The 15,329-nt window shown below is 46.2% G+C and overlaps 1 protein-coding gene across 2 annotated transcripts in view; it reads right to left on the reverse strand.

Annotated features, from left to right (window-relative positions):
* b4galt7 (xylosylprotein beta 1,4-galactosyltransferase, polypeptide 7 (galactosyltransferase I)) overlaps window positions 1–11,229 on the reverse strand; it is a 32,872-nt gene extending 21,643 nt beyond the window's left edge. The window contains exons 1-2 of one of the 2 annotated variants that reach the window (XM_078550647.1): window positions 10,322–11,229; window positions 9,366–10,175 (exon numbers count right to left, since the gene is read on the reverse strand). In XM_078550647.1, the coding sequence (XP_078406773.1) occupies window positions 9,366–9,421 (56 nt within the window). In that variant the 5' untranslated portion in view covers window positions 9,422–10,175; window positions 10,322–11,229. Of the gene's footprint in view, window positions 1–9,365; window positions 10,176–10,283 lie in introns of both variants that reach the window. The other variant, XM_078550646.1, reaches the window with a different exon arrangement.
* Between the last annotated feature and the right edge of the window lie 4,100 nt (window positions 11,230–15,329).

Below are 15,329 nucleotides of genomic sequence, written 5' to 3' on the forward strand. Positions count from 1 at the left end.
GTCCCCTACAATAGGAGAATGTTTAGATTCACGGACTCCCAAGACACTTGCCCTTTTTGCGGTCTTGTGGAGTCCGTGGACCATGCATATATAGGATGTCTTAGGCTGCACTCCCTTTTTAGTTATTTAAAAAATTTTTTGCTACTATTTTGTTTGCACTTCAGTCCCACGCTCCTGATCTACGGACACCCGGTGCGGAAGGGGGTCGGGAAGGAGGAGGACCTCCTCGTGAACCTGCTCCTGGGCCTGGCCAAGTTGGCCATCAACAGGTCCAGGCAGCGGGCGATCGACGGGGGAGTCCCGCCCGATTGTTTGTCCCTCTTCCGCGGCTACGTTCGCGGCCGGATGTCCCTGGAAAGGGAGCACGCGGTGTCTGCCGGCACCATCGAGGCCTTCCGTGCCCGGTGGGCACCGCGGGGACTGGGGTGTTTTGTTGACCCCTTTAATCACATTTTGGTTTAATGTTTGTAAGTTTCCTTTAACCTTTGTCCTTGGTTTTACAGCTGACCTGAATTAGGGGCTGTGCTTAATTTCTCCCTTGTTATTGTTAATTTAGTTAATTGTTTTGACTCAAAAGAGTTACTAAGCACATGCTCGCAGAGTTTTGTGGGAGGACCTGCCGCAGGTCGGCCCAGAGGGCACCGGAAAGCTTGACTCTCCTATAAGTCTGGGGGAGCTGACCGGCGCCCTCTGGGCCGACCTGCGGCAGGTCCTCCCACAAAACTCTGCGAGCATCCTCGCTGGACGGATCTAGAGAGAACAGGGCAGTGTAGTAGGTTTTGGCAATGGCCCTGAGGCCCGCCGGATCCGAGACAAGGGATCCGTCATCGGCCAGCAGCGTAAGGTACTGCTGACGGACCCCGTGCCTTTTTTCCAGCGAGTAGAAGGGGAAGCCGCGGTCCAGGTCCGTGAGGAACCGGATCCGCGACCTCACGAACACGCCCCGGGACCCGACGAGTTGCAGGTAATTTTGGTATAGTTTCCCAATTGCAGTCCCACAGGAATTTCCACCCGCATTGTTTTGCAGGGTGCTATTGAATGCAGTGTACTGACTAGTGCTTGACTCCCCTATAACTCTGGGGGAGCTGACCGGCGCCCTCGACGGTCTCTCAAGGGGCAAATCCCCGGGACCAGACGGACTGACCATGGAGTTCTTCAGGGCGTTCTGGGACGTCCTGGGGAGCGACTTCATGGGGGTCCTGGGAGAGAGTACTGCAACCGGGGAGATGCTCCTTTCGTGGCGCAGGGCCATGATTGCCCTGCTGCCTAAGAAGGGGGATCTCCGCCTCCTAAAAAACTGGCGCCCAGTATCCCTCCTCAAGCACGGATTATAAAATCTTTGCCAGGGCCATGTCTTCTCGGCTTGGCACTGTGCTGGACCACATGATCCACCCTGACCAGTCCTATACTGTCCCGGACCGCACCATTTTTGATAACATCCATCTGGTCCGGGACATTAATCATTATTCCCAGAGGGCTGGTCTGTCGAGCGCCTTCCTGTCCCTTGATCAGGAGAAGGCGTTCGACAGGGTGGATCATAAATATTTATTCAGAACTCTGCGAGCATTTGGGTTCGGGATGCATTTTGTCGCCCGGATCCGACTTCTGTACACCGCCGCGGAATGTCTAGTGAAGGTTAACGGGTCCCTGACGGCGCCCCTTCGCTTTGGGAGAGGGGTACGTCAGGGCTGCCCCCTGTCTGGCCAGTTGTATTCTATTTGCGTGGAGCCTTTCCTGCGCCTCTTGCGGAGGAGGTTGTCGGGATTGGTTCTGCGCAGGCCGGGCATCGGGGTGGTCCTCTCGGCATACGCCGATGACGTGCTCCTTATGTTTAGTGACCCGGCTGACCTGCGGAGGATGCGCGAGTGCCAGGAGGTCTACTCTGCGGCTTCTTCTGCCAGGATCAACTGGGATAAATGTTCTGGACTCCTGGTCGGCCCGTGGCAGATGGATTCCCTACCCGAGGAGCTCAGGCCTTTCACCTGGAGCAGGACCAGCATCCTCTACCTGGGGATCCATCTCTGCCCTGCTGAGGAATCCTGGCCGGCGAACTGGCAGGACCTGGAGACGAAAGTCACCGCTCGCCTGCGGCGCTGGACAGGACTGCTCCGAGTGCTGTCTTACCGGGGTCGAGTTCTGGTCATAAACCAGCTGATCGCCGCCATGTTGTGGTATCGGCTGGTCACTTTGACCCCTCCCCCGGACTTTGTCGTAAAAATCCAGAGAATGCTAGTCGACTTCTTCTGGGACAAAAGATTGCACTGGGTCGCTGCTGAGGTTCTAAGTCTCCCGCTTAGGGAGGGCGGTCAGGCGCTAGTGTGCCTACGCACGCAGGTGGCGACTTCCCGTCTTCGGACTCTGCAGCGATACCTTTACATCGAGCCTCCTCCGAGATGGTGTGCCCTGGCGACGTATTTCTTCCGCCAGGTGCACGGCCTGAATTATGACGTGCAGCTCCTGTTTATAGAGCAGAGGGGCCTCGGTGACTCCTTACAGGCGTTGCCCGTCTTTTACCAGGACCTGATCAAAGTCTGGAATGTGGTCGCCTCGCGACGCAGCTCTCCCCCGTCAGGAGTAGCGGCTATCGTCAGAGAGCCATTGCTCAGGAATCCGCCCCTCTGTCCTTTTCAGTGGCTGGTGGAGAGGAGGGCTGTGGCTGCCAGGGTGACCAGGATCGGGGACGTGCTGGGAGGCGGAGGACTGGGCTGGATGCTTCCGCAGGAGTTGGCGCATCGTGCATCTGTGGGCGTCCGGATCACGGCCGATGCCATTCAAGACTTAGGACGGTCATACTCGGCCCCAACGTTATATTGGGTCTTGAGGTGACCCAGGTGCACGGTGGTCTGAACGTCTGAACGTTCCCCTGTTCGGACGGAATTCCTCATTGGCCCCAAGCCCCGAGCCCTCCCTCAGGTGCCGGTGCCGCACAATATGAGCCGCCTCGGGGAAATGCCCTCCGTGTCATTTAGCGCGGCGCAGAGGAGTTTCCTGTATGGGCTGCTGCTGCACACCCTTCACTTCCTTGCCCTCCCCCGCCGCCTGGACACGACCTGGCATGCCTTGTTGCCGTCAAGCGGCGGAAGTCCCCGTTGGGAGGCCCTCTACAGAGGTATCCTCCCGCGTTCCATCAGGGACCTAGGGTGGAGGGTGTTGCATGCAGCAGTCCCCTATAATTGTCGAATGTGTTGGTTCACGGACTCCCAGGATACCTGCCCTTTTTGTGGTCTTGTGGAGTCCGTGGACCATGTCTATATTAATTGTTGTAGGCTGCACTCCCTTTTCAGTTATTTAAAAAACCTTTCACTACTGTTTTGTTTGCACTTCAGTCCCATGCTCCTGATCTACAGACACCCGGTGCAGAGGGGGGCCAGGAAGGAGGAGGACCTCCTCGTAAACCTGCTCCTGGGCTTGGCCAAGTTAGTCATTAACAGGTCCAGGCAGCGGGCGATCATGGGGGTCGTCCCACCCGACTGTTTGGCCCTCTTCCGCGGCTACGTTCGCGGCCAGGCGTCCCTGGAGAGGGAGCACGCGGTGTCTGCCGGCACCCTCGAGGCCTTCCGTGCCCGGTGGGCACCGCGGGGTCTGGGGTGCTTTATCAACCCTCTTAATCACATTTTGATTTGATGTTTGTAAGTTTTCTTTAAACTTAGTCTTTGGTTTTACAGCTAACCTAACTTAGGGGCTGTGTTTCCTTTATCCCTCATTTTGTTGATTTAGTTTATTAGGTTGGCTTTTAAAGAGCTACTAAGCACTAGTCAGTACACTGCATTCAATAGCACCCTGCAAAACAATGTGGGTGGAACTTCCTGTGGGACGGCAATTGGGAAACTATACCCAAAATTATGCCCCTTTTGCTGATGTCCATTTACACCCAAGAAAGGCTGACCATCAAGTCCTGGCATGGGAATTGAACACAAAGCTCCTGACTCAGAGGCATTATCCACCATGCCACAAGACCTCCAAATTCATGCATACAGCTGTTTGATCATGGGTGAGAAACGTTACGAGCCAAGAAGCATTCAGTGCAGTGATCAACACAGAGGCATGAAGGAGAGAGGAATTTCAGGCGTAACATAATTATGTACAGAAGACACTTGCGCTCAAGTTGCCTTGACCTTTTACATTGAGAATTTTCTTCACACCCTGATTATCCTCATACCCCAGGCACATATACACAGGAAATTTAACCTCTGCATCTCAGTGTTGGCCAGTACTCATTCCATTCAGCAGGCCGCTCTCAACAGCAGCACTCCAAGGCAGGCCGCTCTCAACAGCAGCGCCCCATGGCAGGCCGCTCCCAACAGCAGCGCTCCATGGCAGGCCGCTCTCAACAGCAGCTCTCCATGGCAGGCAGCTCTCAACAGCAGCGCCCCATGGCAGGCCGCTCTCAACAGCAGCGCCCCATGGCAGGCAGCTCTCAACAGCAGCGCCCCATGGCAGGCCGCTCTCAACAGCAGCGCCCCATGGCAGGCCGTTCTCAACAGCAGCTCTCCATGGCAGGCCGCTCTCAACAGCAGCGCCCCATGGCAGGCCGCTCTCAACAGCAGCGCCCCATGGCAGGCCGTTCTCAACAGCAGCTCTCCATGGCAGGCCGCTCTCAACAGCAGCGCCCCATGGCAGGCCGCTCTCAACAGCAGCTCTCCATGGCAGGCCGCTCTCAACAGCAGCTCTCCATGGCAGGCTGCTCCCAACAGCAGCTCTCCATGGCAGGCCGCTCTCAACAGCAGCACTCCATGGCAGGCCGCTCTCAACAGCAGCGCTCCATGACAGACTGTGTCCAACAGCACTCTGAGACAACAGCTCTGTCTAATAAGCTGCACTGAGTTTAAATGAAAACCGTTTTCTACTAGCTTACTTCAAGATCAAAGTTACACCTTCAAAGTATAAGAATGCATATCTAGTTAATAACACTCAGTTACAATGCAATACACATTAAAAAGAAAAACGTTTACTTCTGACCAACTCCATTATAAAACAGCTTTACATGTGAGAATAGCAGAAACTTATTGCCAGCAATCTTACAAACGTGAGAAAGAGCTGAACATGAGATGGCAATTCAACCTAGCATGCTTGCTCTCACCACCGCCATGTATAATCTGCCCTGTCATGACTCTAATTTCCTAAAGGAATACTCTGCTGAAATAAGAAATCAACCAAATCTGCAGAAAAGGCATCCATTTCACATTTTCACTCTGTCCTCCTGTCTGAGACAACACTCCCTCTTATCTTCACCTAAGCTACAAAATGCTTTGCTGTGTTGTGCAAAGTATTTGATCAGCTTAACCTACATCCACCCTGAAAGACACTAAACCCATTCCCATCCAGATATATATCCAGTTTCTTTTTAATGCCATTAATTTTCTTAGCTGAAAATATATTCCACATATAGGAAAAACTTGTATACTCCCTAGGTTCACTTGTAGGTTAAGTTTAAATCAGTCACTCGATATATAGTGACCACAGACTTAAGTCAAAAAAATCTGCTTATATTCCCACCCCAATCCCTTTGCCTCCTTGCTGGGGTAGGGCTTATTGCCTTGCTTAAGTACCCATCCCTCACATGGGTGTTGAATAATGAATATTGGCAGCCTGCTCCATCAATGGGGGCACCACAGCTAAGTCTATCCTCACTTGTGCATCCATAGCTGTACACTAGATAATGATCAGCAGTGAAGCTGGCCAATAATTTATTCTCTAAACCAAGGGGGTAGAAGCCCAAATCAGTTAACTCAGCACAAAGTTTTCTTTGTTTTGTACAATCCAGTTACTGATTTATCTAGCTGAAGCATCAGGGAGGAGATGTGTTGTTGTAATATCAGGCTGTTAAACTACCATCTTCTTGTTCAGATTACTTGAAAAGTTTCCATAAACTGCCGTGCCTCTTATAACCTAAATTAAACATCTCTTATTTTCCACTCTCACAGAAATAACAAAACCCAGGCCTAGCAACTAACCCAGATTTTAGTAAACAGTGTGATTTACCATAGATTCCAGTGTATAAGTCAACATTTGAAGCCTTGACAATTTCATCCAAATGGGGGGAGGGTGTGCGACTTATACGCCGAGTATAAAAGTGTGGGTTGGAGTGGTCACCATTTTGAAATGTCATCGACATCCAATGCAAAGAGTGGGCATGTCTTAGACTCCTGCGCACCTCTGCAACCCAGCCTGCTTGATCCCTTGTGTCGTATGATGTACCATTAAGCAAACGTGCATTTATGAGGCAAAAATTGAGACTGAATAGAATAGATTTACATGTGAAATATGTGAGTCAAGTGCTCAAAGAGCTGAATGAGTCTGAAGATCCTTCATAAATCCAGCTGAATGCAGGAAAACACGTTGATGCTCAACTTTACCCTCCAATTGCTTTGAAGAAAATGTTTCCATTGTTGTGAAGAACCTGGCAGCATGGGTTGAATTTTTGCCCCAATACAGGAGATGAGAACAGAGATGAGTGGGGGCGGGCACATAATTCCAGACTTCCAGCACCATTCCGCCCTAGAGCCATTTCCCCAGACGCCAGATAAGTCCACCATGGCTACTTAACCGCAAGCAGTGGGAAGCCAATTGATGTGAGTTAAAGGTCAATTAAGGCCAACATTCAGAAGCCAACTGGAATTTTCCAATCTCTCTACGGGGTCCACCCATGACACCAGCAGCATGCATCTGCCTGGAAGCAGTCTCCTGGCGACAGACCGGGGGCAACCTTCCAGGTAGACTCTGATGGTGGCCTAGCAGCAGGGGTCATTTTTATTTCAGATTTTTTTACAAGTTGCTGAAACGGTGCCTCAAGATGGAGATTTCCCCTCTCTCTCTTCCGCAATGGCAGGCTGAAGCTCCTTCTATGCTGGTGGGCCTTCTATCGGCCCTCCACCTTTGTCAGCCCATTCGCTGTCCTTAATTGGAAGGTGGGCATGCCCTCTGGCCACTAATTGGTCAATCAAGGCAAATTCACTGCCTGGTGACTGCTCCTGACACAGTGCAAGTGTGCAATCCCATTTGACCCCAACATTGGGATTCCAACCCAAAATGCAAAATCCTGTCCCATATGACAATATTATCCATCAATGATATAATGGGATATAACGTTTTTCAAAATCAGAACCCCCTCCCTTCTTATGTACAGCTTCACACATAGCAGTCAGGCATCTTAATGTATAAGAATGATGAGTCACATCCTGTCAAATGGTGAACTAGTGAAACCTGTAAATTACAGACACCTAAGGAAATGGCACGAACTGTCTTTTATTTTAGTAGGATCCTTTTTTTCAAAATGGCTATCGTATCTACTAAAAGTTGCTGCAGATGGATTTGAACCCTAGGGATTGGCAGAAACAGTGCTGGTGGGGGGGGAATTCAAACCACAGGGACTGGCAGGAACACTGACTGCAGTGGGGGGAATTCAAACGCCAGATAAATTGGCAGGGACAACAGCTGCAGAATACATCCTATATTTAAAGGTGTAAAAGAAAATGGTACTTTGAAAGCTGAGGGTAGTTTGCAATTGGAGTGGGGTGCCTCTTGTATCTTTGACAATGCAAAATATTTGGGGCTGTCAGTAAGTGCCTGTTTAAACTGGTTTCACTGTATAACAATACACTAATAAAGAAATTCCCAGATGTACTGGTGATACAATGTTGCACAACCAGTTTCACACTGCACAGTGCTGCCAGATATCTGGACTGAATGCTGTGCTTTAACCGATTTAACACTCCAATATCAACCAGCAATTAAAATTTTATAATTTAATATCAAAATTTCATAACAGGAACATAGAAAATTCACAGTCAAGGAGAAAAACACAGCCAGTCCATCAAGACTGCCCTAGAATGGAGCAAAGCTAGGCAATTCGCTTTGAGGCAAGTAAATAAACCTTTTTAATCTTTGTTCAGAAAAAAATCTGGGTGTTTTTACTCCATAAAACAGTGATGATATCATGGTTTGAGACACCTGGTTCAATTTTTCTTTTGGATTATTTTTCAACACTGGTTCAAAGTCAAAACTTGGATTTAGCTGACCCTTTGTGACAAATGGATTTTTTAAAAATGAAGTTAAAGACATCAGAACTTGTCAGTTAGTGTTCTGCATTTAACCTTCAGATGGAAAAAAGACTTGCAATATTGTTCATTTCAAGGCCCAGTGGAAAGATGTATGGAGGAGGCTACATGCTAGAATTCTGTGAAAGTGTAATGCTCAACATATATGAAATTATTGTATTACACCCAATTTAACTGAGAAAAATGCACGGCAATAATATATTTTATCCGTCCAAAATTATCTCAAATTTGGGGGAAAATTTTGAATTTATTAACATGCCTGTCGCTGTTGGTGGGAGCAATTTGTGTGATGAATTAAGTGTCTTCCACAAGAATCATATTAATTAATCTGAAGCTTTTCCTCTATTATTAGTTCCAATATGTTAAACAAACCTTGCGATAGCAAGGCAGGTTTGCAAATTAGGTTCTGTAGCAAACTGAGTATTTACAAAGGATATGATAAAGAAAATGTAACTAAAACCACGGCAGATTAGCAGACTGCAGTCTGAGGAGGCAACAATTTATTGCTTTTTAATCAAAAAGTTCTGAATACCCATGTACAATTACATGCAAATCGAAAACGAGTGTGCTTAGAATGAGTAAATCTTAGCACAATGAGGATTTTACCAGGATTGTTATGTTACTATATAGACTATAGGGATTTGGGTCAGACATCTCTTCTGACATGCAGAGTTTAATTTACATTAATTTAAAAAGCAACCCTGGACAGGTACAAATAGAGGAGTCTTTGTCATCAAGTAATCTCAACATTTGAGGAGAACAGAATCAGGTTCCTACAGGACAAGCGAGCACGCCACAAAGCCAGTGTCTTCACCCACCCCTCCAACAGTGACTTCATATGTAATATTTGCAATTGGATCTGCAAATCAAGATTTGGTTTAACAAATGAGACAGCATTGACCTAGACAGTGAATAAAAGGTCTCCTTGCTGAACACTAATCCATTGGGGCGGCAGGGAATCCATCAAGTTTCCAATGTGCTAAGGACACTTTTAAAAACAACAGAAACATACTTAACCTATTTTATCACATTCTATGTTCATAGATCTGATATGCTGAAGTGCCAGCACATTAGAAAGTGTCACAAAAGAGAGCACTGGTATTATAAAATAGTGTACTATAAATTAATTATAGGCTTTATCAGTCCACTGCCCTCTTAACAGGTAAACGCATTGCTGGAGCAGCAGCCAGCCAGTGTAGAGTATTACACTATTTAGGAAATACATTAAGATTTTCAAAAATGCCTTGAGAAATAAAATGTAAATTTCAGATTTCTCTTATTCAGTGTGATGCCTCTTTTCCAGCTTACCTGCTATCCTCCTTGGTGAAATAGAGAACAGGTTTCCGTCTGGAGGAGTACATCATTTTCTTTCACTCCTTAGCTCTCAGTCAGTCTCTGTCACATAGTCTCTGTTGGTGCGGACTGACTCCCCCCCCCCCACCGCCCCCCCTCCTCCTTGGCAAAGAGTGCACAAAGGATACACAGACAAGTTGAGGGTTCTCAACAGTCCTGCGAAAGCAGCAGCCATCCAGAGATCTCTTGCAACCTTGTCAAATGGAACATGAGAACTTCGAAACTCTTGTATTGTGGCACAGGATTAGTGGAGTCAATGACCCAAAAAGGAGAGGGAGAGGTGCCAGTGGAGCCCTTCAAATTCTCGTTAGTTGGGACGTGCAGCCAAAAATCCTTCAAACCCTACCAATAAGCAGATAAGCCAAAAGACCTTCAGTCCTGTCAAGACCCTCGCGCATGTCAATGGATAGGCAGACAGAGAGACCCACTCTCCTAACAATGGATAGTCACGGACAAGCCCTCACTCCTGTCAATGGATACAGACTGATGGAGAAACCCTCACACCTGTTAATGGATACAGATTGACTGAGACCCCCTCAGTCCTGCCATAGAATAGGCTCATGGAGAAACCCTCGCGCTGTCAATGAATACAGACTGACGGTGAGACCCTCACTCCTGTCAATGGATACAGACTGACAGAGAGACCCTCACTCCTGTCAACGGACAGAGTCTGACAGAGAGACCCTCACTCTTGTTAATGGACACAGACTCACAGAGAGACCCTCACTCCTGTTAATGGACACTGACTGACAGAGACCCTCTCTCCTGTTAATGGACACTGACTGACGGAGAGACCCTCACTCCTGTTAATGGATACAGGCTCACAGAGACCCTCACTCCTCTTAATGGACACAGACTGACAGAGACTCTCACTCCTGTAAGTAGACACTGACTGACGGAGAAACCCTCACTCCTGTTAATAGAGACAGACTCACAGAAAGACCCTCACTTCTGTTAATGGGCACAGACTCATGGAGAGACCCTCACTCCTGTTAATAGGCACTGACTCATGGAGAGACCCTCACTCCTGTTAATAGGCACAGACTCATAGATAGACCCTCACTATTGTTAATGGACACTGATTGACGGAGAGACCCTCACTCCTGTTAATGGACACGGACTGACAGAGAGACCCTCGCTCCTGTTAATGGGCACAGACTGACGGAGAGACCCTCACTCCTGTTAATGGGCCCAGACTCACGGAGAGACCCTCACTCCTGTTAATGGGCCCAGACACACGGAGAGACCCTCACTCCTGTTAATAGGCACAGACTCACAGAGAGATCCTCACTCCTGTTAATGGACACTGATTGACGAAGAGACCCTCACTCTTGTTAATGGACACAGACTGACGGAGAGACCCTCACTCGTGTTAATGTACACTGACTGACAGAGAGACCCTCACTCCTGTTAATGGACACAGACTGGCGGAGAGACCCTCAATCCTGTTAATAGGCACAGACTGGCGGAGAGACCCTCACTCCTGTTAATAGGCACAGACTCACAGAGAGACTCTCACTCCTGTTAATGGACACTGATTGACGAAGAGACCCTCACTCCTGTTAATGGGCACAGACTCACGGAGGGACCCTCAAGGGGTCGGTCGGGGGGTCCCTCGGATATATTCGGTGCCGGGAGCCCTGTGTCCCGCTCCGGCCGCTCTCTATAGTGTTTCCTATCGGGGCGCCGCGGTCTCCCTTCCCCCGGTGCCGACCCTCAGCTCAGCCCTGCCCCTGCTCCCCCCGGGGCCTAGGCTCTTTCTCTTTCTCGGCGACACCAACTCCCGGAGCCGCGGGAGGAAAGTTCCTACACGCTGGCTATTGGCGCCACCTCATTGAGTGTCCGCCGGACCAGCAACTCGACACAAACGTTCCGGCAGCTTGTAAAACCTCCAGCTCTGCACATTGTAGGCTTATCTCTATTGCACACATTATACATATAATTAATTACATTTTATATATACAGACTGGATGGATTATATATGTACTAAATGATATAATTTTAAATGTGCATATTTTATATAATTTGTAGACCGTAATTAATCATATATTTACTTCTATAGAAATGAACTAAAACTCCATAAACAAATCCTTATGATATATACGAAATGTGATTTATATATACGCTGAATGAAAGTTATACAGTCTTTATAAGTCACAGGTGCTGTATTTTTTACACACAATTTGCTGCATAAAAATGTGGCATTGTAACGAGTGTAAAACAGTCACATGAGTGACTTTCGCATGAGTGATGGACATGCCTGATGCAAGACTTTTATTTATACACCAGCCATTGTCCTGTGGCATCGTTTCTGCTCAGCTTAAGTTGGGCATATCGTTGTGATTTTCGTGAGCTAAGATACACTGCGTGATGAAATAAACTTATACCCTATAAGCTGCTTTACTGTTCACAACAGATGAGGGAATCAAGCTTTAATTCACTAACAAAAATACCCTATATTTCTTCCAATGTAATACCAATGCCTTTCTTCAATGACTAGTGTTCTTACCCCTGTTGCTCTATCTGGAGGTTTATTTCATATGTTTTGATCACTTTTTATAATTCATTCACGGGATATGAGGGTATTGCTGGCAAGGCTAGCCATTTATTGCCCATCCCTAATTGACTTTTAGCCACCTTCTTAAATGCAGCTGAGCATTTTCAAATGCAAGGCTATTTCAGAGAGCAGTTAAGGGTCAGTTGCTGTGGGTCTGGAAGTGCATGGGCCAGACCGGGTAAGGATGGCAAATTTCCTTCCCTGTACCAGTTAAAGAAAAAAAAATAAAATGCAGATTTTAATTTAATCTGAAAATTCCCAGCTGTCATGGTGGATTTGAGCATTCAGATCAGATCATTAATCCAGGCCTCAGGATTATTAGTTCAGTAACATAACCACAATGCCATGCACCCCTACAATATAGAGAACTCCTGAAAATCAACACAAAATTTGCCCTGCATTCACTTGAACTTGTGTCTTCTCAAAATATCGATTTAAGTAATTTTCTGGATTTACCTTACCTATGCCATTTACTATATTATGCACTTATACCAGTTGACCTCTCAGTCCCTTCATATTAATGTTGAAAAGTCCAAGTTTCTCTAGTTTTCTGTCATAACTCATTTGTCTAACATAATCAGCCTTGTGGCTCTTATCTGGACTGCCTCCAGCATTTGAATATCCCTGTAGTGCCTCAGGAATGAGAATTAAACATAATATTCAAACTCAAGCATAATCAGCACAATGTACAGTTTCAATTTGAGAATGATTTCCTCCTAATTGTATGCTACTGTTTCGCCCATGTTCAGTATCCTATTTGTTCTGCAGTGATTAATTATGTTGACCATGGGGTCAGCACAGAGCCCCTGATCTCTTTCAATTTCATCCTTAGCTGTCTCAGTTAGCAAGAGTGATAGATGTTATGTCTTGTGATGCCCAGAAGTTTGAAATAATTAGACGTTTAGACAAAAAATTAGAGCTTTTATCGGATGTATTTCTCACATCTCACCAATGTGCTGTGGCAGGATACATTGTTGGTCTGGAAATCTGACTCCAGTGCAGTAGAGTGTGATGTGGCATTCTGACCATACATGCATTACAATATAGTTCCTAACTCATTTTGGAATAATATAACAATATAACATCCATCTTTATTTAAAGAAATGTATTACCTCTATTTATCAATATAACTGTTCCAACCATTAAATTTTTTTATATTATGCCTCGGCTAAAGACTAAACTAAAAATGCTGCAGACAGTGTTGGCCTGGCAGTACTTCTACTCAAGCTCTCTGTTATGATTCTCCAGCTTATTTTCTCTTCCAATCACTCTATGTGCCTGTCTTCCACCAGCTTTTCAGCTTCCTGCTCTGCCCGCTCTGCTTGGCTTCTTACAGTTCGTATTTCCTTTTTTAAATGCTCCAGCATTTATCGCAGTTTGTTATTGGGCTCCTGTAAATCATTCTCCGAATGTGATACAGTGTTAAGCTGCATCTGCAGTTCACTAATTTGCTGTCTGAACTCAGTACTGTCATTCTTTTCTTTTTCAAGTTCTTCTATTTGAAGCATGTGTTGTTAAAGTTATGACTTGAGGTTCAGGATCTCCCTCTGCTAACCGTATGGCATGCAGTTTCTCTTCCATATCCCCTTTTTCAGAATGCCATGTTATGTCCTGCTCAGCCTCCAGTCTTTCTAGGTTAATGACTTTATTCTCTGGTTCTAACTTTTTTTTATCTTGGAGTGCTGTATGTTTCTGGAAATCTTCTTCATTACCTGCTTGAACTTTCCAAGTTAGCTCTCTTCCCTTTTCTGTCTTTCAATTTTGGCCTTAAGAATTTCAGTATCTGACTGCAATCCATTCATTTGACTTTGCATGTTATCCCTCCCGATGATGGAATTTACTCAATCTGTAGGCTCTGTGATTCTGGCAACCACTTCCATTTCTTCCATCTCTTGCAGCTCTCTTTCAAGCTTTCCTTTTCGTTCTATTGATACTTTATGTGGAGGATAAATCACTGGTTTCTTATCTGGATCAATTGCGATGTGATACTCAAAATCTACATAGCATCCAACCACCTCATCAAAACACTCTGGATAGATTTGGATCAGATCTTCCCTGCTTCTGACTGGAGGGCACTTTTCAATGGGCATACTACCTTCAGCCCTCAGTGACGCCTCCTGTATCTCATGGATTACTGAGATAAGCAACTACTCAACCCCAGGATAGCAGAACCATCTAATTCAGTGATATGGAACATACATTTGACATATTTTTCTTTGTGTGTCCCTCTGATTTGGGTTGTTCCTAGCTGTTGAATCTCAGTTCTCCCATATGCCCTTAGCAGGACATTGCTCTGTTTCAGAGCACCTTTCTTTGGGTAACCCTTTTCTTTCAAAATTTTCAGGAAAAATATTCTTGGTGTAACCTGAGTAGGATAATGTTACTCTGTGCTCCAGTATCAAGGTTCAGCTTTATTGTTGCTGATCCGAATGGCTGAATGAATTTCTTTCCTCTGGGAACTGTCACATCCAGACATTTCTTGTATATGTATGGTTCCTATATCTGTTGTGTCCTCAAGCTCATCATTATCATCCAGGGTATGGATGTTTTGGCTTCTTTTTTCTCATTCACCCTGTTGCTCTGCCTCTGGTAACTCCTTTACTGTCCTGTTTCTTTGTTCTCCACATTTTTTCCCTGTGATAGGGATATCTACAATCTCTGCAGTTTGATCTGTATTTGGGACATTTCCTTCTGTCTGTGAATTCATGGTCATCTGGAGCTCTGTCCTATCTTTCTCTCTGTCAGGGTGTGCATCTTTTGGTTGCCGTTTCACTGCATCAACCTTTCTGCCTTTCCCTTGACTTTGAAGACGAGCCATTTGGGTATTCACCATCTTCATCTGTCTACTCATGGCTTCATGTGCTCTGGTAGTGTCAATGGCCTATGGTTTTGAGAGCTTGTATTTTCCAGTCAGAGCTTTTTGTACATCAGGGTGTGCAGATCACCAAATGAGCTGATTTGTCAGTCTTTCGTCCATTTTCTTAAATTTACATTTGCTGGCTATGTTTCTCAATCTTGGTAAGAAATTGTCAATTCACCTGGTTTCTGCCTCAAGCTCTGAAATTCATATCAGTGGATCCGATGGTTTAACATTGGCTGGAGACGTGTGCTGAATTCTAAAAAAAATTGTATAGGTTTTTACTGTCATTCTCATTCATCTCCCAGCTATTAAAGATATAAACCTTTGTCTCTTGTCCATAAAATGACATAACTGAACCTTTTCTTTTCACTAGTGCATTTTAGAAAATGGCTGAATGTCAACCTGTACTTTTGTTTAAACTTCTCAAATGCCTCTATGATATTATCGGTCTTCCAATTCATCTTGAGCAGGAGCTGTGTGCTCATTGATGGCAGCCATCTTG

The sequence above is a fragment of the Cetorhinus maximus genome, chromosome 10 (assembly GCF_964194155.1).
Source record: "Cetorhinus maximus chromosome 10, sCetMax3.hap1.1, whole genome shotgun sequence".
NCBI lineage: Eukaryota > Metazoa > Chordata > Chondrichthyes > Lamniformes > Cetorhinidae > Cetorhinus > Cetorhinus maximus.